This window comes from Schistocerca nitens, chromosome 1 (genome assembly GCF_023898315.1).
Source record: "Schistocerca nitens isolate TAMUIC-IGC-003100 chromosome 1, iqSchNite1.1, whole genome shotgun sequence".
NCBI lineage: Eukaryota > Metazoa > Arthropoda > Insecta > Orthoptera > Acrididae > Schistocerca > Schistocerca nitens.
Genome location: NC_064614.1, coordinates 735,186,105 through 735,208,635, shown reverse-complemented (window position 1 = coordinate 735,208,635; position 22,531 = coordinate 735,186,105). Strand labels below are relative to the sequence as shown.

General features: G+C 39.5%; 1 protein-coding gene across 1 annotated transcript in view; it reads right to left on the bottom strand.

The window, feature by feature from the left end:
* Positions 1 to 22,531, bottom strand: part of LOC126197660 (sodium channel protein Nach-like) — a 140,030-nt gene that overhangs the window by 88,296 nt on the left and 29,203 nt on the right. The window contains exons 4-5 of the mRNA XM_049934658.1: positions 2,735 to 2,877; positions 2,476 to 2,621 (exon numbers count right to left, since the gene is read on the bottom strand). Coding sequence (XP_049790615.1) covers positions 2,476 to 2,621; positions 2,735 to 2,877 — 289 coding nt within the window. The remainder of the gene's footprint in view (positions 1 to 2,475; positions 2,622 to 2,734; positions 2,878 to 22,531) is intronic.

The following is a 22,531-nucleotide window of genomic DNA, read 5'->3' as shown; positions in this document are numbered from 1 at the left end:
GCAGTACTCATAATATTCCAAAGAGTTTACAAAGCAAAAGAATTTACATTCTTTCTTGATAAAAGAAGAATATTTACCTAGTTATATCATTATTTTATAAATTAGTCCAGTAATAAATTTAATAATTAGTGTTATATTGTGCAATTAATAATATGAATTTTAAGTATTTCAGATATTTAATAGTTTCAAATATTTCTAAGAGGAAAATAATTTTAACCGTACATACAGAGGGTAACAAATTTATTTCTTTTTATACATTTTAGTCTGAAATATAATTCATTGTATATGAAATCATATGAAATTCTTTTAGTGAAGCAGTTGAGATAATTTTAACCTATACAAGATTTAAAATAATTTTTGGTATCACATATTTCTATAAAGAAAAAAAAGGCAATTCTAGAGGCATGTGTCCCATTACGAGTTGCATTCTGGGCAGAGTGGTTGGTGATAGCAGTCAGGTATGCATGAGGTGTGCTGCTTGTGTGAATGTATGTGTGTTTTCCTTTCTTTCCTGAAGAAGGCTTCAGCTGAAAGCTCAGTGTGTAACAGTCCTTTTGTTGTATCTGTCTGCAACACAATGTGCCATCTTTACAGTGAGTAGCAATGTGTCCTTTCTGTAATTTTAAAAAAAACAGGCAAAATGCACCATTAAAACAGGGTGGCAGCAAATAATGTCCTATTATTTAATCTTACACAATTGCAATCCATATGTTTATTGAGAATCTTTGGTAGGGGTCTTAGATGAGTGTGGTATGTGAAAGTTTGGCTCCAAGATACTGCACTGGATAATCCACTGACAGAATCAGACTCTGGTTCAAAATCATAATGCTTGCAAAAACTGTTTGTACAATTGCTGCTCCACCAATACCTTCCACACTAAATACTCAGTAGTGTGGATTTCACATGTAACTTGACAAGTGCTTAATGACAGATTTTGTCCCACACAATCAAATATATCTCTTCAAAGTCTACTAAGTGAACAATTCTTTGTCTCTGATATGTGAATCACCTATTTATTGTAATTTTCTGTCTGTGATAAAACATTTCTTCAAATTTGGGTGATTCCTATGTGAAATTTTTCTCTGTCCTTTCGTTCATATTTATGGACACTACATCATGCTGCAACCATCCTATAAATGTGCACCAGCAAGTAATTCTCCACATTTCATAACCAGTCACAAGCTGTAAAAAGTGGTTGACCAATGATACATAACAGAGGATGCTGCATTGTTTGTTAATGTAGCACCACCAATGCTGAAGTTCCAGTAAATTGTTCCTTATGAATCATAAGCAGTTTGCTAATATGTACCTCACCATTTTCTTATTCAAGACTACCTGAAATATTCATTTTCAACCATTTATTCCTCACCTTGTACACTGGTCTGCATAATTTTGATCGTATAAATTTGCACGTGAAAGTCTGTAACTACCAGCAAGTTTTGTTACCATTAATTAAATATTGTTGTTTCAAGTGAAGTAGCTTCTATGAATAACAACTTAGTTGATATCATGCACAGTCCTTATTAGTGACTTTTTTCTTATTTCATTTTATTAAAATTAAATTACTAGCTACAAGATGCACACTTTATGCTATAAGTTGCAAGCACACAAAAACTAAAATAAACATGAAGAAAATTATCACTATAAAATTAGATTCTGTCATTTACATTTGAATAATTAGATATTTTACCTCATTACATGGCTATTCTCTCATCTGACAGCTAATGTCCAATTTTTTGGTGATAATTAACATTTATTTCCCAATATGACAAAGGTCTACATAAATGTTTCTGCATCTATGTATCTGTTTGAACTTAACTTCAATAAAAAAGAACACATAAGCTTCTTAAATACCAATACTGATAATCTTAACCTGCTTCTGTAGCTGTAGGCAGTCACACATGCCTATACAACAGTGCTCAATTCAGAGATGGCTGGTCTGAATCCTGAAGGTGGAAGAAATTTTCATGACCAGCATTTGGGCAGCAAGAGGAGGAGGGTGGCAGTGTAAAGTTCAAAATATCAAAACCTTTCCACTCTGTTTCTTGGAGTGAGCGCTTGTGGTACTGTTGATAATTGTTCCACTGGACAGGGTCATTAAATTCAGGAGCCACCTTGGTATGAGTAGTAGGTAATGTGTCAGCACCAGGTTTCATTCTCTTCTTCCTCTCTTCATCATAGAACACAAACCTTACACCACACTGCAACTCCATTACAGTGTCCTACTACGAAAAGATACACTTAAGAGACAACTATCAGACAGTGCAAGAAAGGGGGATACCGTGTGTAGAGGAAGGAAACCCTTTCTGATTAGGTAGCTGAAACTAATCCTCAGTGTGTCCCAGACACCAAAACCATATGGTTCTCCCTTTCTTTTTACAGGTGCATCATTTTTATTACTACTGAAGTTAATTTTATTTCAGTAACCTTGTACCTCAATGCCTACAACACATAAAACACAGACAGTGGACTTACGTATCAGTATCCATTTCTGGAGGGTAATAGTTAAAAGAACAGCAGAATCCAGAATCAGACTTTTGCATTGTGAATAATTGATTACATGGAGTTATTTCTCCTCTCCATTTGCACTTCACCATGAGAGATGAACATGGTTGTGTAAGCTGTAAAATTATAAAAAGAAATCATAAAAAAAGTTAGTTCACTGTAGTTTACACTAGCATAGTTAGAATTATTTCATTAAACATGTCAATCATGAGAATAATTAGCAGCTTACTTTCAACATCAGTGTCTCCATAGTAAGGCTGTATTCTTGTAATGTTTGTTCTAGTTCACTTATATTGTGTTGAAATTGATTTACTTTCTCTGGTTGGATAATTTCAGCCAGTTGTTGAACAAATCCATAATACTCATCTTCCTCTAGTTTGTCCTGGATACCTCTGGAATAGGAAGTAATTGTAAATGAAAAAAGAAATTTTTACTCATCACTCAATAGCAGCAGGCACCACTTCACTTAATTATTTCTGTTATTATATTTTTTGGAAGTGAGATACATGCAGATCATGTTTGGCCACTTAAGCACTATAAAATGGTAGAATACTGTGAAGAACAAGCACTTTTTCTGTACTGAATTTCAAGTATTTCATTTACTGACACTGCTTTTGTAATATTATCTCTTGCAATTTAAAGTATAATGATACAGACCACTTTATTTGGTAACATTATAAAACCGGTTTCAAAAATTGAAGCATTTTCATAGAATATACAGCAAAACTGAGCAGACCACGTAAACTGTCTGTAAATTACACCAACTGTAATTTGTAGGTGTATCTCAACAAGAAAAGTAATTGCAGGAATGAAATGAGCGTACATTGATCTCCATTTTTTCAAACAAAAGAAAATGAAAATATTTCATTAAAATGATTTGTGTATTCCAGGGGAAAACCTGGGGAAGTTAGTAGTAGTAGTAGTAGTAGTAGTAGTAGTAGTTCAATTGGTGTCTACAATAAACACGGATCTATAAATATTATAATTAATTTCCCAACAGAACTAATAGCATAGAAAATGAATGTTTCACTGAACGTGATCCACTACTCTTTACATACCATTACCCACAGTCAGATGGCTGCAAATAATGCATGACATAGGTTAGAGGTCAGAAAGAGGGATGTATTAAGTTATTCAGGGCTTCCTTAGAAACACAAACTGAGACTTTGTTCATTAATACAGTGTAGGAAAAGAAACTATTGAAACTTTCTTTCATAATTTATGTGAAACATGTATTGACTTGTGGTACTGTTGCTCACCACTGAAAAGAAACAGTACTAAACCAGACAGAAAAGTTAAAACACTTAAATGGTACACTGATGATCTTGCTTGTGTGAGGTAAAAGATACTTTAACTGTATGAAATAAAAATGTAAGAAAATAATTGCAAATGTGATACAGAACAGTATGAGATATCTTACAAAGCTTGCCTACTAAAAAAAAAAAAAAATTAAAAAAAAGGTTATAAAGCCAAACTTTAACTTGCCAGACAAGCTGCTTATGAAAATTACATAGAAAGAGCCCAGAATAAATGCAGAGCTGCCTGTGATATTATAACAGAAGAATAGAATAATAGAAAGTGTAATTAGACAGAATAGTAAAGTTTATAGGAAATACAGTACTTTGAACGATGCCCTGCATGTGTTTAGGAAGGGTAGATCCACCAACATAGCTGTAGCTGAATTTGTGGATCAGTGCTTGGCCCACAACTTTTTATTTTATATGTAAATGATGCACCCAAAATAGAGGTGGAAATGCTGTCATGTAAGCAGATGAAACTTCATTTGTTATAAGCAGTGTTTCAACAGAGACTTGGCAGAAGCGAGTTTCTCTAAATACGGAAAATGATTACAATTATTTCAGGAGAAATAATCTTTTTATAAATGTAAACAAAGCCACATACATGCAAATACATGGGAACAAAATATCTGAACAATATTACTATCAGGCCTGGAGACTTGGCTCTAAAAGAGACGGAAACCTCTAAATTCCTGTACATTGCAGTGCATAGGTACTTGACACAGGAGAAATACATAACTAATATCTGTTGCAAAGTGAATTCAAGTAAATTTCTAATGAAAAAATATGAAGGACAACAGACACACTAACACTGCTAACAACGTACAATAGCTTAGTTCACTCACAAATTTCATATGGTATCCTGGTCTGGAGAAATTCTACAAATGTGCACATACAAAGAGTACCAAAGCTACAAAGTTAAATCCTAGAGATTTCTGCAGAAATAAACTCAGGGAACTAAACATATCATGAGTAGCATCATTATATATACATGAAACAATTACTTGTGTAAAAAGTAAACATCTGCAATGCTAAATAGATATATCCATAACTACAACACAAGAAATAAAAATAATTGTGATACTGAAGGAAATCAGCTCACATTAACTGACAAAGACTATGTAAAAGCAGGATGCCATCTACACAACAGTTTGCCAAATTATATGAAGATAACAGGTAACATACCTCTTTACAAAAATAAACTAAAATGTCACTTGATAAAACTTGTCCCTACTGTGCTGTAAATAACTTGAAGCTATAAATTAATGTTATGTTTCATATGTAACTGTGCAAATATATAAAAATTTTCAGAAAGCATAAATTGATTAATCTTTGGTAATTATGTTTGTATATCATTTTCTTAGATGTTTGTATTTTGGATGTTATTTTTGAAGAAATCAGCCATTTTACAGCTATATTCAGGTAGCTGTGTAATTTTGAAACTTGCAATTTTTCAAACTTCGTGTAAATATGATGTGACCAATACCATTGTACAGAATCGTCCATGGACATAAAAAATAAATAAATAAAGTCACTTCTGCACAAATTCAAGACCTTTGCTTGAGTCAGAACAGCTCAATAAATTCTGTACTATCACAACAAATGAATTAAGGTCAAAAATTAGTCAAACATTTCAGCATCTGATCTACTTGCTAATCAGCTTCCTAGACGACATAAATTCCACTGGGATTATTCATCTCACAATGTGCAGAATTTCAGAACACAAGTCTGATGTGTAGAAGACATGTCAAGGTTACAGTTCACTTACCTGAAATTTAGTCACACTAGCAATATTACTTGGTGAAGAATTTACTTATTTAAAATTTGTCAAACTTAATAATATCACTCATTGAGGAAATTATACAAGGTTCTTTCTGATGGTATTTCATAATTTGCATCCACTATAACTACCAAATTCCATTTTAGGGCTCCAGCTCAAAGTATCACTTTGTCGTTCATGAAATCTTCCATTGAGTAGTAGCATCTTTCAATTAGAAAACATGTAACTTGCTTTTTAAAATATTCAGCTTTGTATTCATTATGTTATATCCTTTTACGTTGTTGTGAATTTTCATGGCTGTATGCTGAGGAATCTGAGCATATAATTTTAAACAGTGTGATGCGAGCATAAAGGTTTCTTTATGTCTTGTGTTGTACAAGTGTTCAAAATGGATTTTTTTGATAGATCAGCTCTGCTGTGTAGTAAAAGAATCACCCCAAATATGTATATCAACCTTTAAATAATGGTTGACATGGTGTCCTTGGCTGTGCAGGTGTACATGTTATGAATGATTCTTTTTTGCAACTTAAAAATTCATATAACATTTCGTGAGTTTCCCTAAAAAATATGCCATATCTGATGAAAGATTCATAGTAGCTGTAGTATATTATTTTTCTTGTGTCAATATGAGTAGCACTGGCTAAAATTTCCATTGTAAATGCAAAGCTGTTTTATTTATTTGCTACGTATTCTACATGTGAATTCTAATTCAAATTTCTGTCCAAGTTTGTTCCTAGGAATCCCACTGAGTCAAGTTCCTCCATTTTTTTTAAACTTTCTGAGTAACACAGATTTCTTCAGGTTTTGACTATTTGGTTTTAAAACTCATCATGTGGGTTTCTGAAATGTTTAGCCTTAAGCATTTTGACTGAACCATGTTTCCAAGTTACTTAACATATTCATGACACACTCTGGTATATTGTGAGAATTTTCACTTTCAAATAGGACAGAAGCATCATCTGCAAACAAGGTTAGGGGAGTATTTATATGGCGAGGCAAGTCATTTACAAAGAACAGGAATAAAATTGGTCCAAGGATTGAGCCTTGAGGTACCCCTTGTAAAAACAGTTTTCTGCTCTGAGAAATAATCTGCTCCACTTGATGTGATTATTACCCTTTGTTTCCTTGCTATGCGATCTGATCCAAAGCATTTCAGAGTAATATCCCTTATTCCATACCTGTTGAGCTTCAAAAGCAGCAGGGCATGGTTTACAGAGCCAAAACCTTTTGTAAGATAACAGAATATTCCTGCAGCTTTAACTTTCTTGTCTAATGATGAAGTAATTTTTTCAGTAGGCTCATTTACTGTGTTTTTACCTAGTTGGTAGGCTGATTGGTTATTTGAAATGATATCATACTGTGGTATGAAGCTTTTTATCTGTAAAGAAGCATATTTTTTCCAAATACCCACAGATATAGTAAATGCTATTTCAGGATTTTCAAACATGGGAAGTATAGTCTGCTACTGGCTATTTAACTACACAATAAAGAGGACAATACATCTTATTTGCAAACTGTTTTTATTATGAATAAATATTTAGAATTTGGAATTTTCTGTGTGTAACTCAGATTTCAAGAGTTATATCTGCATAAAAGGGGGGAGGGGGGGGGAGGGAAGTATGTCCCTAAGGAATACAGTACAGTGTATATTGTTACAAGCTTTTCAAAAATATCTGAAGCAAATTTTTCACATACATGTTACTAACTACTTTGAAACATATGACCCTTCTTAATAGACAGCATGATTTTCAAGAAGGAAAAATTACCACTTCTGCAGTCCTTGAAATTGTTAATTAGACATTAACTGCATCTGAAAATAAGAGCACAGTCTCTCTTGAGCTCTTCAATTTGAGTAAGGTATCTCTCAATACCATCTTTCACATCTTACTAGCCAAACTATAATATTACAGTATAAATAACACAGCATAAGAAATTATTAAATCTTATCTAAATAACAGGAGACAGTTTGTGTCAATTCAAAATAGACATTCTTCCTTGAAGAGTCACATCTGGTGTGCCTCAGGGTTCTGTCCATGAGTCATTCTCCTTCATTGTCGCAATTAATGGTTTACCACATTAGGTTGAGCTTCAGTCGGTTATCTGCTGTGCGGACAATACAAATTTAATCACTATTGATTGAGGTATGTCAGGGTCACACTAGAAATCAGGTGATGCCCTCTCCTAAACACTAAATTGGTTCTCATCTAAGAAACTATTCCATAATCCAGAGAAATCTCAGAGTCTACAGCTAGGATTAACTAAAGACATAGAATCAAAACCTTTAAAACTGTTTGAAATACATATTGATTCCAGATTGAACTGGCAACCCACATTAACTATGTCTGCAAAAATATATCTTGGGTGTCTTATTTCATATGGAAAATTGCTATCTAGTGCATAGCAAATATCTTAGGACAGCTTACTTTGGAGTTTTTCAGTCTCACATATCTTATGGGCTGTTGTTATTGGGTTAATTGTGTCATGTCAGTATAACATTACTTGTTCTGGAAAAGGTGTTATGAATACTGTGTAAGGTTGGTCCAAGGGAACACTGCTATCCTTTATACACTAAGAGCAAAATATTGACAGTGACAAAACTTTATATCTATATGCTAAAAACAACATAATAGGGTTTAGTACCAGAGAGAATACACAATGTTCGACACTAAAGACAAAAAGAGTATTGACATTCTTAGTGTACTGTATGAAATTTTTTAATAAACTGCCACATTCTGCACTTGATACACCTCTCAATAATGTTAAACATAAGTTGTATAACTGGTTAATACACAATCCAGTCTACAGTTTAAGAGAGTGCTTCGAAACCTATAAAGTAGAAACAGAGTTTTAAGATTGTGAATCAAATTATGTACAAATGGTTAATGTAGGATAAATAATTTGTACAAATAATGTGAACATTAATTAAAATAGTAACTGATTGCTGTAATTATATCATGTTGTCAATGTAAAAGTGGTCAATGGCAAATAAAGCAACTGAATTGTCTAAAAAAAAAGCATCACTTACACAAAAAATGAAGCTAAAAAGAGTATTTAATATTTCAAAAGAAGTATTCTGTACAGAAAAAAGAAAGCTACAAGATGATGCCTATGAATTTTTTGTTTGTACTAATTCTATGTATAATTCTGAAGAAAGTCAATACATTCATATAGTTATATCTTTCCTATAGGGAATATTTTCCAAGTAACTGAAAAAGAAACAACTTTAAAAACATAAATTATGTCCCTGGCTGTGTGATATGAAAGCAATTGCTTCTACTTCAAGCAAGGAGACTACTGGCAGTTGTATTGGTGCGCCTTACTTGAGAGCTGTTAATAGTGTATACTTGTTATTTGTTTTACTGTAATGTCTTCTTCTGAATCAGTGAATTGTTAATTGTGTTGAGGGAATATGGTATAGTTGTAGGTAAACAACTAGAATTCTCTCATATACAGATTTATTCACACTTAGCTTCTACACAGATACAAGTCCGGAGGCTAACTGCTGTTTGCGTCCAACATCCTGCCCCAAAGCCCTCTCCTCAAAGATAGCCCACTTGCGCACAGAACAAATATCGATATTTATGGTGCTCTACGCCACATAGCCCCCCTCCCCCCCCCCCCCCCCCCCGCCCAGTATGGAGTATGTCCCTGTGAATGGGGAGGGGGGGGGGTGAGAAGTTAGGAAGGTAACGCACAGTTCTTCTGCGTCAGGTGGAAGCGGTCGACCGGTAGGAGACTGGGGGGGTGAAACCCGGTACGTCGACGGTGAAGTCAGCCAGCGACGCCGGCGGCTGAAGACGACGTCCCGTCCTGGAGTGGAGGTGTAGCACTTCGTCAGCCGGCAGACGGAGAATCACCTTGCCAGAAGGCCTAACAAAGGCATGCAAATTGCCACACGCAGCACTTCTGCTCAATTTAAAGTGGCGCACCACACGAGATTCTGCACTTCCTCCCTCAGTATTGTCACACGCGAGTACCACACACACCATATCACCATCTACGACAACAGATAATTTATGTATGTCATCAGGGTGCACATGTGTTGTGAATTCTTGGATGACACCTGTACGAGCAATGGTAGGGAGGCAGGGAGGTGTGGGAAAGCCATGGCAGGGGGAAGCATCTGCTAAAAGGGGGTGGCAGGTGCACTGGACTGCGCAGGAGACAACCTCAGGCGATCAGCTGACAGACAAGGGAGCGTGACTGAAGGCAACGAGGAGCCAGCGTGGATTGAACGGCGTGACAAAGAGCTGTCACAGGAAGATGGTAACACAATGGTAGAATCCGAGTGGTTGGAAGTTCGACTGCGAGAGCTGTGAGGAGTGAAGCCCCGAAAAGATTGGCCACTCAAATTAGATGAACGCGGAGAAGGAGCAGTGCTCGGCAGAGAAGCACACTGTGGAGAATCAATACCCAAATGCATGGTGTGGGAAGATGGATGACCGCTCGAAGCAGGAGTGAGAGTAATAGGGGCAGAATCAGGGAGGTTCACCTGAGGCTCAATGAAAGCTGGTTTTACTCGGTTGAGTGAGACCGTGGTTACAGAGTCTTTTATGAGGAGATCCATGTTATTCTCAGAGCGTTTGACGACCTTGTAAGGACCTGTGTAGGGCGACTGAGGTGGGGCTTTGAATGAGTCGTCTCTGAGAAACACGTACTCACAATAGTCTAGCGTGCGCGGTACGTACACGCGCGGAGGTGTATGAGCAGCCGGAGGTGGCGGCTGAATTTTGCTGCAGTGCAAGTGCACCTGCTCGAGAACTGAAGGGAGTTCAGAGGGCTGTGGAAGTGGGGTCAGAGTGACTAATTCTCCAGGCAAAACCAGAGGTTGGCCATACACAAACTCGGCTACGGAACCCTTGAGGTCTTCCTTGAAAGTCGCACGAAGGCCAAGGAGCACGAAGGGCAGTGCCTCTGTCCATAGTGAGTCATGGCAACGCAGAGCAGACTTTAAGGTGCGATGCCATCGCTCGACAAGCCCATTGCTTTGGGGGTGGTATGCAGAAGTATGAATTTTGACAATACCACACATTTTACATAAGTCAGAGAAAACTGAAGACTCGAATTGTCACCCCTGGTCAGTGGTGAGGTAAACAGGTGAGCCAAATCTAGAGATCCATGAATCTAAGAATGCTCGACTTACTGTCTCGGAGGTAATGTTCAGAATAGGCACAGCCTCAGCCCACCGAGTCATCCTGTCAATAGCTGTAAACAAGTAACGGAAACCCTCGGAGGGGGGCAAAGGGCCTACGAGGTCGACAGGAACATGGTGAAACCGGCCTGGTGGTTGGGCAAAACAGCCAAGGGGTGGAGAAGTGTGCCTGGAAACTTTGTTCTGTTGACACACCATGCATGCCCTTGCCCAAGACTGACAGTCACGGCACATGTCTCTCCAGACAAACCGTTCAGCTACCATACGGGTGGAAGCTTTGACACCAGGGTGTGCTAATGTGTGTAGTTTGTCAAAGACCTGGCGTTGAAGGGGCTTAGGAATGAATGGCCGCAACGTACAGTCGATTCATCACACCACACTACCGAGCAAGGTGGCGCAGTCGTAGGACACTGGACTCGCATTCGGGAGGACGACGGTTCAATCCCGCGTCCGGCCATCCTGATTTAGGTTTTCCGTGATTTCCCTAAATCACTCCAGGCAAATGCCGGGATGGTTCCTCTGAAAGGGCACGGCCGACTTCCTTCCCCATCCTTCCCTACTCCGATGAGACCGATGACCACGCTGTCTGGTCTCCTTCCCCAAACCAACCAACCAACCAACACCACACTAAGTCAGGGAAAGTAGAGCATACCGGTTGGAGAGAGGAGCTGTGGTCTGAAATTAACTGCATGGTATCGGGGTCTGCCGATTGCAACCGAGGTAGATCCGTTAAGTCAATTAAGATTGTGACAGCACCAACGCGCAAGAGAAAATCAGCAACCACATTGTCTGCTCCTCGGATGTAGCGAATGTCATTTGTAAATTGCAAGATGTAATCGATGTGACGAAAGCGTCGTGGGGGCGGATCAGACGCAGGATTTTTTATGGCAGGAACCAACGGCTTGTGATCAGTCAGCACATAGAAATCTCATCCCTCAACATCAGTTCTGAAGTGTCTTATGGCCTCGTAAACTTCAAGTAATTCTCTGTCGAATGCTGAGTATTTCTTCTGCGCGTTGTTTAGCTTTTTTGAGAAAAACTGCAGGGGGGTCATAACATCATTGTATGTCTGGCTCAGTACTGCGCCGATAGCATTGTCACTAGCATCAGTAGTGATAAACATTGTGGCGTCCACCCGTGGGTGAGCAATAGTGACAGCGGATGCCAACAGCTGTTTGAGTTCATTAAATGCCTTGTCCATGTCTGGTGTCCATGGTACCTGGCGGGTGCCAGAAGTTTGTGGGCCAGCGAGAGCATCTGTGAGAGGAGCCTGCACCGCAGAAGTGGCTGGCAAATGTTTCCGGTAATAATTAACTGTTCCGATGAACCTGCGTAATTCCCTATAGGTCTGAGGGCGTAGCATCTCGAGAACAGGCTTGATCTTGTCCTGTGGTGGTGTCAGACCGTCCGATGACACAACATAACTTAGGAATGTGACGGATGACTGGTGCAATTGAGTCTTTTTATTGTTCAGTTCAATACCAGCGGCTGCTAAAATATCCGTCACGACTTGAACACGCTCCTCACTCTGTTCTAAAGTAGAAGCAAAATCCAATATGTCAGCCATGTATATGAAACAAAAGTCTAGATGGGATAAAGTTTGATTGATGAAACGCTGCCATGTTTGGGGGGCGTTTTTCAACCCAAACGGCATAAATTTGTATTGGAACAGCCCGAAGGTAGTGGTTATGGCAGTCTTTTCAATGTCCTCCGGAGCCATAGGAATCTGATGAAATGCGTGCTTACAGTCCAAAACAGAGAAGTACTCTGCACCTGCGAGTGCATGATTGAAGTCTGCGATGTGTGGGACCGGATATTTATCAATGATGGTGCGGGCATTTAAAAGCCTATAGTCTCCGACCATACGCCAAGTATCGTCTTTCTTTTGGTCAAACAGGATAGGACTAGCCCAGCAACTGGAAGAAGGTTCAATTATTCCCTTTTGTAACAGATTGTCCAATTGTTCTTTTGCAATTTTCATAAATTCCGGCTTGAGGCGGCGTGGACGTTGCAATATGGGTGGCCCATCGGTTAGATGTAACCGATGAACTGTGCCATTAGTGACTACTGCAATACATGGCGCGGCACGACAGTCAGATGTCCGTGAAGCGGAGCAGGTAGTGGCGGACAGGCCAAGCTGTGGCGCTGAGGGCACGGAAGTACAGGTGTGCCACCCACTAGTAGGCTGCGTAAAGGCCGCACACGTGTTAACATGGGTGAGGTTGGTACACTGGTTCTTGGTAGTGGGCCGTGCCGCTACGAGCGCTGTAGGCACGAGTGGGCGTGGCTGGACAGCAGATGGCCGTAGTTCATTGCCACGAGCTTGGCAAGTTAATTGTCCATTCGGAACGCAAGGAGCATGAGCACTCGGGCATACCCTATCATTACAAAAGGGGGTGCTGACACAGTTTACAGAGTTCACAACATTGTCGTTAACATGCGCAGGCATGGGAACACCAGATTGGCACGGACTGACCTTGTCTGTAGCCGACGAGTCGTCTGCTTGTAGTGCCGCGAAGCGTTGTTGTGTGGAGGCCAGCTCATGGTGTATGTCGCGGAGATGCAGCAGCATTTCCTTACGTTCCATCCACAACTTTGAAGACTTGGCGCACTCCACTAGCCGCTTGTTTGTCCAAGATTGCAGCTCCAAGGATAGGTTGACACACTTCTTAGCACAGCACGCATGTTTGGTGCTAGCCGAACTGTCACTTGGCGAAGCGAAAGGAATATGTTTGTTAAGGGAGGGGCAAAACACAGTATTTTCCACAAAATCTAGTGACAACTGATAGTGCTTGAGGAAATCAATTCCGAGAATGGGTTCTTCAATTGTTGACACTAGAAACGTCCACTCCAGCTTGCACTCGGGCGAAAGTTTCACTATATACAAAGTGAAACCCGAACACTGTAGGGTAGACAAGTTCACTGCACGAAGTGCTGTTTTGTGTGGTTGCACTTTATTGGATGCTAGGCGGACCGGCAGCAAAGAGACGGCTGCGCCAGTGTCTACCAGAAAACATACACCTGATCGTAAATCGTGAACATAGACTCGACCACACTTACTGTTATTGTAAGAGATGCGACGGACGCTCGAACGGTGTGAGGATCATAGTCAAAATGTCCATTCTCATTGACATGGTAGCTCGGAGAGAAGCCACAAGTGCTTAAGTACGCCTGTGAATGTCCGTTATGCACACAGTATTCACTCGACCATGAGTGGTGGGGCTGGTTGTAGATGTCGGAGTAATTACTGTCCAGCACAGAATTGTTGACCTGATTAGAAACAACACAAGGATCCCACACACGTCCACTAGGATGCACACTCGGTGTGATATTTGCTGTTTGGCGAGCATTGAACACCTGTTGACTAGCCGGCACGGAAGGATACACACGTGGCGGGAGCTGATTCGAGTTTGAATTTACTACTGGATTTTCCAAAGTAGCAAAACCTCGCTCGACGCCACGAACTGTATTGAATCGTGTGTTTGACACAGGAGTAGGAATGTTCTGACCAACACTCTGTGGAGAGCACGTGGGAAGGTCCAGGCTTACAAAGCCAGAGTCCACGACTGTTGGCAGTTGGAAGAAACTGGCGGCACTCGATGAATTCCACTGCATGTTCTGGCTGAAGGATTCCAAAGATTCTTGCGGCATGTCCACTACAATGGCAGGAGTGCTGGAGAGATGTTGCTGGAATCCGGGCGGCGGTGAATGCTGAAAGGCCATTGTCTGGAGCTGAACAAAGGCCCTCGCGATCGTGGAGAAACCCAACGCGGTAGGCGCATAAATAACCTTCGGGTGGTAACTCGGACGTGTATTACACAAAAACGGGGTCACCAGTGAGGGAATATGGTATATTTGTAGGTAAACAACTAGAATTCTCTCATATACAGATTTATTCACACTTAGCTTCTACACAGATACAAGTCCGGAGGCTAACTGCTGTTCGCGTCCAACATCCTGCCCCAAAGCCCTTTCCTCAAAGATAGCCCACTTGCGCACAGAACAAATATCGATATTTATGGCAATCTACGCCACAGTGTTTTATTCATGTCATGATGTACATTTGCAATCCATTTGCTTTGCATACAGGAGACATATCACAAATTTATAATGTAGTCACAATTATTTTTACAGTAATAAATAATAGCACTAAAATAAATGATAACACTATAAGGATATTTTTTGGAGTATGTAACACATTGTATCCAGTTCAAATTTCCAGGTTGTCCTGCATGAATTCATACACTGAGTAATAACATTTCAGGGTAAGTGCCTCATATAGCTTTCTTTTAAGTGGACCTAAATTCATCTGCAGTAACTTGTTCCATCTTAATTTATTACAAAATTTCATTTCCATGTATTGAGGTCCCTGAGCATACAACCTGAGTTAGTGGCTGTGGAGAGTAAAATTTTCTTTGTTTCTAGTATCATGTGAATGGACAAAATGGTTTCCCTCAAATAATTCATGTCTGATGTACAAAAATTTAATAATCTCATATATGTATAGGGTTGGCAGAGTTAATAATTTTAAGTTTTCTAAATAATGGATGATATGGTTCCTTATGATTTGCAGTGCACATATTTTGAATGATTTTTATCTGTATTTTTAGTATCTGCACTATGTTTGTCGAGTTACCTGAAAAAACAATACCATACCTAATAATGGATTCAAAGCAGCTTTTTTTGTGTGTTCCTGTCAGTTGCAGTTGATGATATCTGCATTGCAAATGCAAAGTTGCTCAGTTTGTTTGCGGAGTATTCAATGTGTGCCTGCCAGCTCAAATTTTTATCTACATTTAAACATAAGAATTTGACTGAGTTAACTTCTTCTTCATCTTGGTTGTTGTGAACAACCTTAATCTGCTCACATTTTGACTGTTTAGTTTTGAATTGCATAATGTGTGTCTTATATATGTTTAGATTCAACCCATTTAGCTGAAACCAAGTTTCTAAGGTACAGTGTGTACTGATCACAGATTTGGAAATTTTTTTTGAACCCTGATCTTCAACTAATACATAAATACCATCTGCAAACAGAACTGATGGGGAGCTGACATTTAATGGTAAGTTATTAACACAGAAGAGAAATAGGACTGAGCCTAATATAGAACCTTGTGGAACACCCTGATATATCTTTTTCCAGTCAGAAAAATAAAATGTGCCATTTAAAGAGATGCTAACTCTTTGCTTCCTGTTTGATAAGTAGGACTTGAGCCATTGTGGGGCACTACTGCTAATGCCATATTTTTCAAGTTTCCAAATAAGCTACAGAATTTACAGAATCAAATGCCTTTGTGAGGTCGCAGAAAATTCATGCCACATTATTTATCTTGGCTAATGGTGTACTTATTTTCTCAATGAAACTGTTCACTGCATCTACAGCATTTTTTCAATGATCTCCCTTTTTGAACAGTGGTCTGACTTCAACATATTTCAATACCTCTGGGAAACAGCCCTCTTCAAAACATTGATTTATTATTTGAGCTAGTGGATTTGCTATTTTACTGTGTACTGCTTTAAAACTCCGGTGGATATTTCTTCCCAACCTGCAGATTTATTGTTTTTTGATGTTAAAATAGCATTTTCTACATCCTCCACAGAAACTTCTAAGAATTTGGTAAAGTTTTCAGAGTTTTCACTTAAGTCAAAGGGATTTACTCTGCTGTGATAATCTGCTACATCTACATCAGCAATATTAACAAATTATCTTGAGCTCTCTAGTTTGTAATTCAAATTTACAAGCATCAGATTACAGAGACCAGATTTTTGCTCCTTTGAATTTAAAGTCTATCTTTGCCATAGTTCTGCAGTGAGACAGTTAATATTCAATTTAATTTTAATAATGCTTTGGCAAGTTTGTGATTTAACTCTAGAAAAGATGTCTTCCATAACCTGCAATTATGAGAACAAGTTTTTGTTCACCATCAAGGCTTTTAGTCATAATATGATTAGTTCAGGGTGATGCACATAATGAGAAAGCTTTCAACATAGATGTATGTGGAACCTCTCTCAAAAACCCCTAATGGCACAAAAGAACAAGCTTTCAGGGCACCAGAAAGATGGCATGCAATGAGATGAAGAGTGTGCATTGCCTCTAACGTGTAGTTAATTCTACCAAGATGCCAAAAACATTCAGCCTACTTTGTGGTCACAGGAGCTTCTACTAGTACATGACACTAACAATTTTTCATGCTGGAGATTGTGTCAGCTTTAGTTCAAAGTATTGCTGACTGCTGACACTTGGGAGAGGGCAGCAGGTGGGTAAAGGAGGGGTGGGGATTCTAATAAAAGAAGCATTCTCTCTATATTACAACAAATGTCTGCATAGAAACAATATCAATACCATAATAAAGAATAGTTAATTTATGTCTCCATAAGTTAATTATTTGTGATCTTTAGTACAGTACTGTACAACGGATACACAATATAAAAGTGAATGTGAGGATAGTACCCCAAATTCCTTAACAATTTTCCTTGCTGTTACTACTTCTTGTTAAGTTAGCAATGGTATCTTAGTTTAAGTTGCCTTCCTAGGTTCTTTGCTATGTTATTATTATCTATGTTGCAGTCTTTTTGTGTGTGACAAGCTTGGGGATAGCAAAATAAATTGTGTAGTTTTCATATCTGTATATTACTGGGCAACCTATAAACTGGCAATGGGAAATTAAAGAAGAAATCAAGGTACATGCCTTTGTGTATCAATGTTCACTGAAATAGAATGTGTGGAGACATATAAGAAACATCTGAATTAACCACTGATTGCAGCATGTCAGACATTGATGGTGAACGTGAGGAGAAGGAAGTAGTAAAGTAGATTCACATGTCTGTGGGTAATGTTGGTGCCATTGCAAGGCTTGAGTTCACAAATAAAGTAAAGTAACTACACAAGATTTCAGTCAACCTGCAAACAAACTACCTATTAAGTCTCATTGGATTTGAGTATGCAGCTCTCATCACAGATCTAGCATACGTTAAGAAGCCAGAGGACATGACTTTCAATCAAATTGTGAAACTAATGAAACACCATATCTATCCAGCACCTTTAGTGATTTGTGAGCACTGTTACATTTCACACAAGAGACTAACTGCTGGAGCCGGCCGGAGGGGCCGTGCGGTTCTAGGCGCTACAGTCTGGAACCGAGCGACTGCCACGGTCGCAGGTTCGAATCCTGCCTCGGGCATGGATGTGTGTGATGTCCCTAGGTTAGTTAGGTTTAATTAGTTCTAAGTTCTAGGCGACTGATGACCTCGGAAGTTAAGTCGCATAGTGCTCAGAGCCATTTGAACCATTTGAACTAACTGCTGGAAGAATCTATTTCACAGTAGGTATCTCAGTTGAAATCTTTGGCACAACACTGTGGATTTAAAGATAATCTACAAGAAGTATTATGAGACAGATTGGTGTGTGGTTTAAGAAGTGAAATAATTAAAAAAAAACTGTTTGGAGAATGCAAACTGACATTCAATAAATGACAAGAATGATTATGGAAACTGCAGAAACTGATGCTTCAGTGTTTGGTGATCGATATAATGAGGCTTCTTCAAGCAGAGTGCATCAAGTGAACTTGCAGTCTGGAAAAGCACACTGTTGTTGTGGGAAACGAGAACTCACGAAGCCACAATGCTCACTGAAAGGTTCAACTTGGAAAATTTGTGGAATGCTAGGCCATGTTCCAAAATTGTATCGCAGAAAATGCAAGCAGTCAATAGTCAACAACTTGGGGCCCAAAGGAAATCAGTGGGAGAAGGAAAAAGACGATAATCCAGGTAATGAGGTGAAACCCAGGAAAGTGTACAAGCTGGTGTTGTAGGACTCTGACACTCACTCAGAGGAATCAGATTCAAATAGTGTGGTGGAAAAGGATCAAGTAGTGCTAAAAATGTCATGGCTGGATAACTGTAGATCAAAACAAGTGTGAACCAAAACATGATCTAAATGAAGAAAACATCAGTATGTACAAGCAGTTGATATGTGTTCCACTGTGATAGATGAAGTTCCAATGTATAAAACTGGTGCCACCAAACAAGTGGATAGTGATACCTGCATTGGGGAGCTAATTGCAGATGGATAGAAAATTCCTTTTGTGTTGGATAAGGTGCACATGTCACCTGTATGATTGTATGAAATATAAGGAATCGTGCAAATATTTCCCTAAAGAAAAGTTGTGCAAAGTCAACACAAAAATTATTTGCTATGATAACACACATGTGAAGGGCTATGTACATTTGGTTAATGTTGTCACTGAAGTTGACAAAGTAAGCTATTCATTTTCTAGCTCCAAAAGAACAGACACCATGCGGAATCTACAGCTGTATTACATTATATGTAAATTGAAGGTGGAGGGGAGGGGGGGGGGGTGGAGGAAAGGAAAGGTAAGGGATTACTGTTGTCAGCTGAATCAGGACATTAAGTAGAAACAGTGGATAAGTAAAAATGATTCTGGACTGGGATTATAATCCCAGTCAGTACACATTTTCACTCATCACTGCTGATTCTGAATAATGTCCTGATGCAGCTGACATCAGTAATCCCTTCCCTTCCCTTTCCTTTCTCCCCCTCCCCCCCCCCCCCCCCCATCCACCTTCAATTTAAATATGACTTACATCCATCCCACTTAATGGGACAGTATTGTCAAAATACATCAAGTAAAAAATTAGAAGTTTTACACACAGAAATAGATCCAGTGAAAGAACTTTTGAGGTTTTCACAAAAAAGACAGGAATCTCAGACTGTGCCAAAGGTATCCTAGTGCTAAATTAGGAACTCAACCCATTGCCTTTCATGCCAAGTCAATTCTCCTAGATCGCCAACTTGTTGTAGACAGTGAAATACAGAATATGGTTGTGGAAAAACCTTTGTGAAATTGCTAGATGAGAAGTTAACCAAAGACAGACTGACTACACCCATGGTGCCTGTCCTACATCAGGCTAAAGGCCAAACACCTAATATAAGAATTCTGGGGCTTTTAGGGTTACTGTTAACCATAACCTTGTCATTCCTCAGTATTCTTTACAAAAGATAGATAAGATCTTTGATAAGCTAGGAGGAGGAGAGAAATTCACCAAAACTGACATAAATAGTATCTATTCATGTTAGGAATGAGTGAGTCATCTCAAGATCTGCAAACCCTAGTTACTTCATGGGGCCTGTAGAAGTTTACTAGAAGCTTTTGGAATGGTTTCTGCCCAAGCTATATGGCAAGTAAAAATTGATAATATTCATCTTGGTCTTTAGAAAACACACTCCTATACTGATGATACTATCATCACAGTCTTCTTCCTAGCAAAACATCAGTTCCATTAAGTTGTGCTAAACAAGGCATGATTGATAAAAGTGGACTGAACACTACTAACACAAAAGTGAAAGTTGTGCAGAAAGCCCCAAAGCTAACAATTGGAACTCAGATTTTGTCATTTTGTGGTACAATGAACCATAATTGAAAATTTTTGCCACACTTGTCAAGAATTTTAAGTCCTCTGTATTCATATATGAAAAACCAAAGTTTGAATGGAATATAAAATGTGACAATGCTCTCAAATATGCTAAATGTATGTTGCTGTAAAACAAAATTTTGTGTCATTATGACCCAACACTGCCACTAGTTTTAGCTTGTGATGCTGCTGGGCAAGGGTGCATGTGTTTGTCATGTATTTCCTGATGGAACTGACAGACCTCTAATGTTTGCTAGTTCCTCGTGGAGCTGAGCAGAAAACAATTATTGTATCTTGAATAAGGAAGCCAGAATCATTGTATGGTGTGCAAAAAAGTATGATCTGTACCTAAGAGGGAGTCACTTTACTGTGATAACAGATCATAAACCATTCATCCATATTTCAGTCCCAAAGCTGCACTGTCTTCCATTTGTGGTAGAAGATGACAAAGATGGGATGAATTTTTATATCAGTATGATCATGACATTAAATATCATAAAACTAAAGAAAATTGTAATGCTGACTGTTTATTAAAATTGGCATTATCTGGACAGATTGAAATTGATGAGTGTGCTGTATGTGTAAATTTCCTCATGCTTGATAGTGCCCCTGAGAAAGAAATTTTGGAAAAGGCAGTCAAAGATAAAATACTATCTGTTGTGTTGAACTCTTTTTGAAAAATAATCAATGGCCACCAAAGATGCCAGACATTCTTAAAAAGAATTTAAGGCATTGCAATGAGTACTCTGTTTCTTCCCCCACTGGTTTCCTTTGGGTCCCAAGTTGTTGACTGTTGACTGCTTGCCTTTCCTGCGATATATTTTTGGAACATGCCCTTGCATCCACAAATTTTACAAGTGGAACCTTTCAGTGATCTTTGTGGCTTCATGAGTTCTTGTTTTCCACAACAACAGTGTGCTTTTCCTGACTGCAAGTTCACTTGATGCTCTCTGTTTGAAGAAGTTTCGTAAAATTGTTAAAGGGGAGAGAGTTGTAATCCTTGTAGTCTAAGACTCCAGATTTTAACAGAAATACACTCGGGGTCATTTGAGAATCACAAAAATGAAGTGTGTAGTCAAAGCTATGTATGATGGCTTGGACTGAATAAAGAAATAGAAAAAGTCACAGCTGTTTGCAGTGGATGTTCTAGAGTTAGTAGTGCTCCAGCCAAGGCCACTTACCATTCATAGGAATGGCCTATAGAACTACGGGAGAGGCTTCATATCGGTTTCACAGAATTTTGTAAGACCATGTACCTAATTGTAGTGGATGTCCACAGCAAGTGGTCAAAAGTAATCAAGATACCCTCTCCCAACACATCTGCTCTAGTGGCTGCATTAATCCTTTCATTCGCTCAGTATGGCCTGCCTAAAGTGTCAGACAATGGACCCATTTAGTCAGTAAAGACTTTGCATCATTTTGTGTAAAAAACAGGATTAGGTATTTAAGCATTGCATCTTACCATCCCAATTCAGATGGCAAGCTGAGTGAGATCCAATTCAGATGGCAAGCTGAGTGAGATGTCAAAATTTTTAAGGATGCACAGAAAGCCAGTATGTTTCATGAAACATACAATCATGATAAATTGTATACATTATTGCCTGTATATTGGAATGCAGAACATGCATTCACAGACCAAAGCCCAGCCATGCTTATGTCTGAGAGGGAGCTAAGGACTCAGTTTTAACCAAATCATTTGGCATCCAATGAAAGATCAGACCCAAGTTAATACCGTAATACACTCCTGGAAATGGAAAAAAGAACACATTGACACCGGTGTGTCAGACCCACCATACTTGCTCCGGACACTGCGAGAGGGCTGTACAAGCAATGATCACACGCACGGCACAGCGGACACACCAGGAACCGCGGTGTTGGCCGTCGAATGGCGCTAGCTGCGCAGCATTTGTGCACCGCCACCGTCAGTGTCAGCCAGTTTGCCGTGGCATACGGAGCTCCATCGCAGTCTTTAACACTGGTAGCATGCCGCGACAGCGTGGACGTGAACTGTATGTGCAGTTGACGGACTTTGAGCGAGGGCGTATAGTGGGCATGCGGGAGGCCGGGTGGACGTACCGCCGAATTGCTCAACACGTGGGGCGTGAGGTCTCCACAGTACATCGATGTTGTCGCCAGTGGTCGGCGGAAGGTGCACGTGCCCGTCGACCTGGGGCTGGACTGCAGCGACGCACGGATGCACGCCAAGACCGTAGGATCCTACGCAGTGCCGTAGGGGACCGCACCGCCACTTCCCAGCAAATTAGGGACACTGTTGCTCCTGGGGTATCGGCGAGGACCATTCGCAACCGTCTCCATGAAGCTGGGCTACGGTCCCGCACACCGTTAGGCCGTCTTCCGCTCACG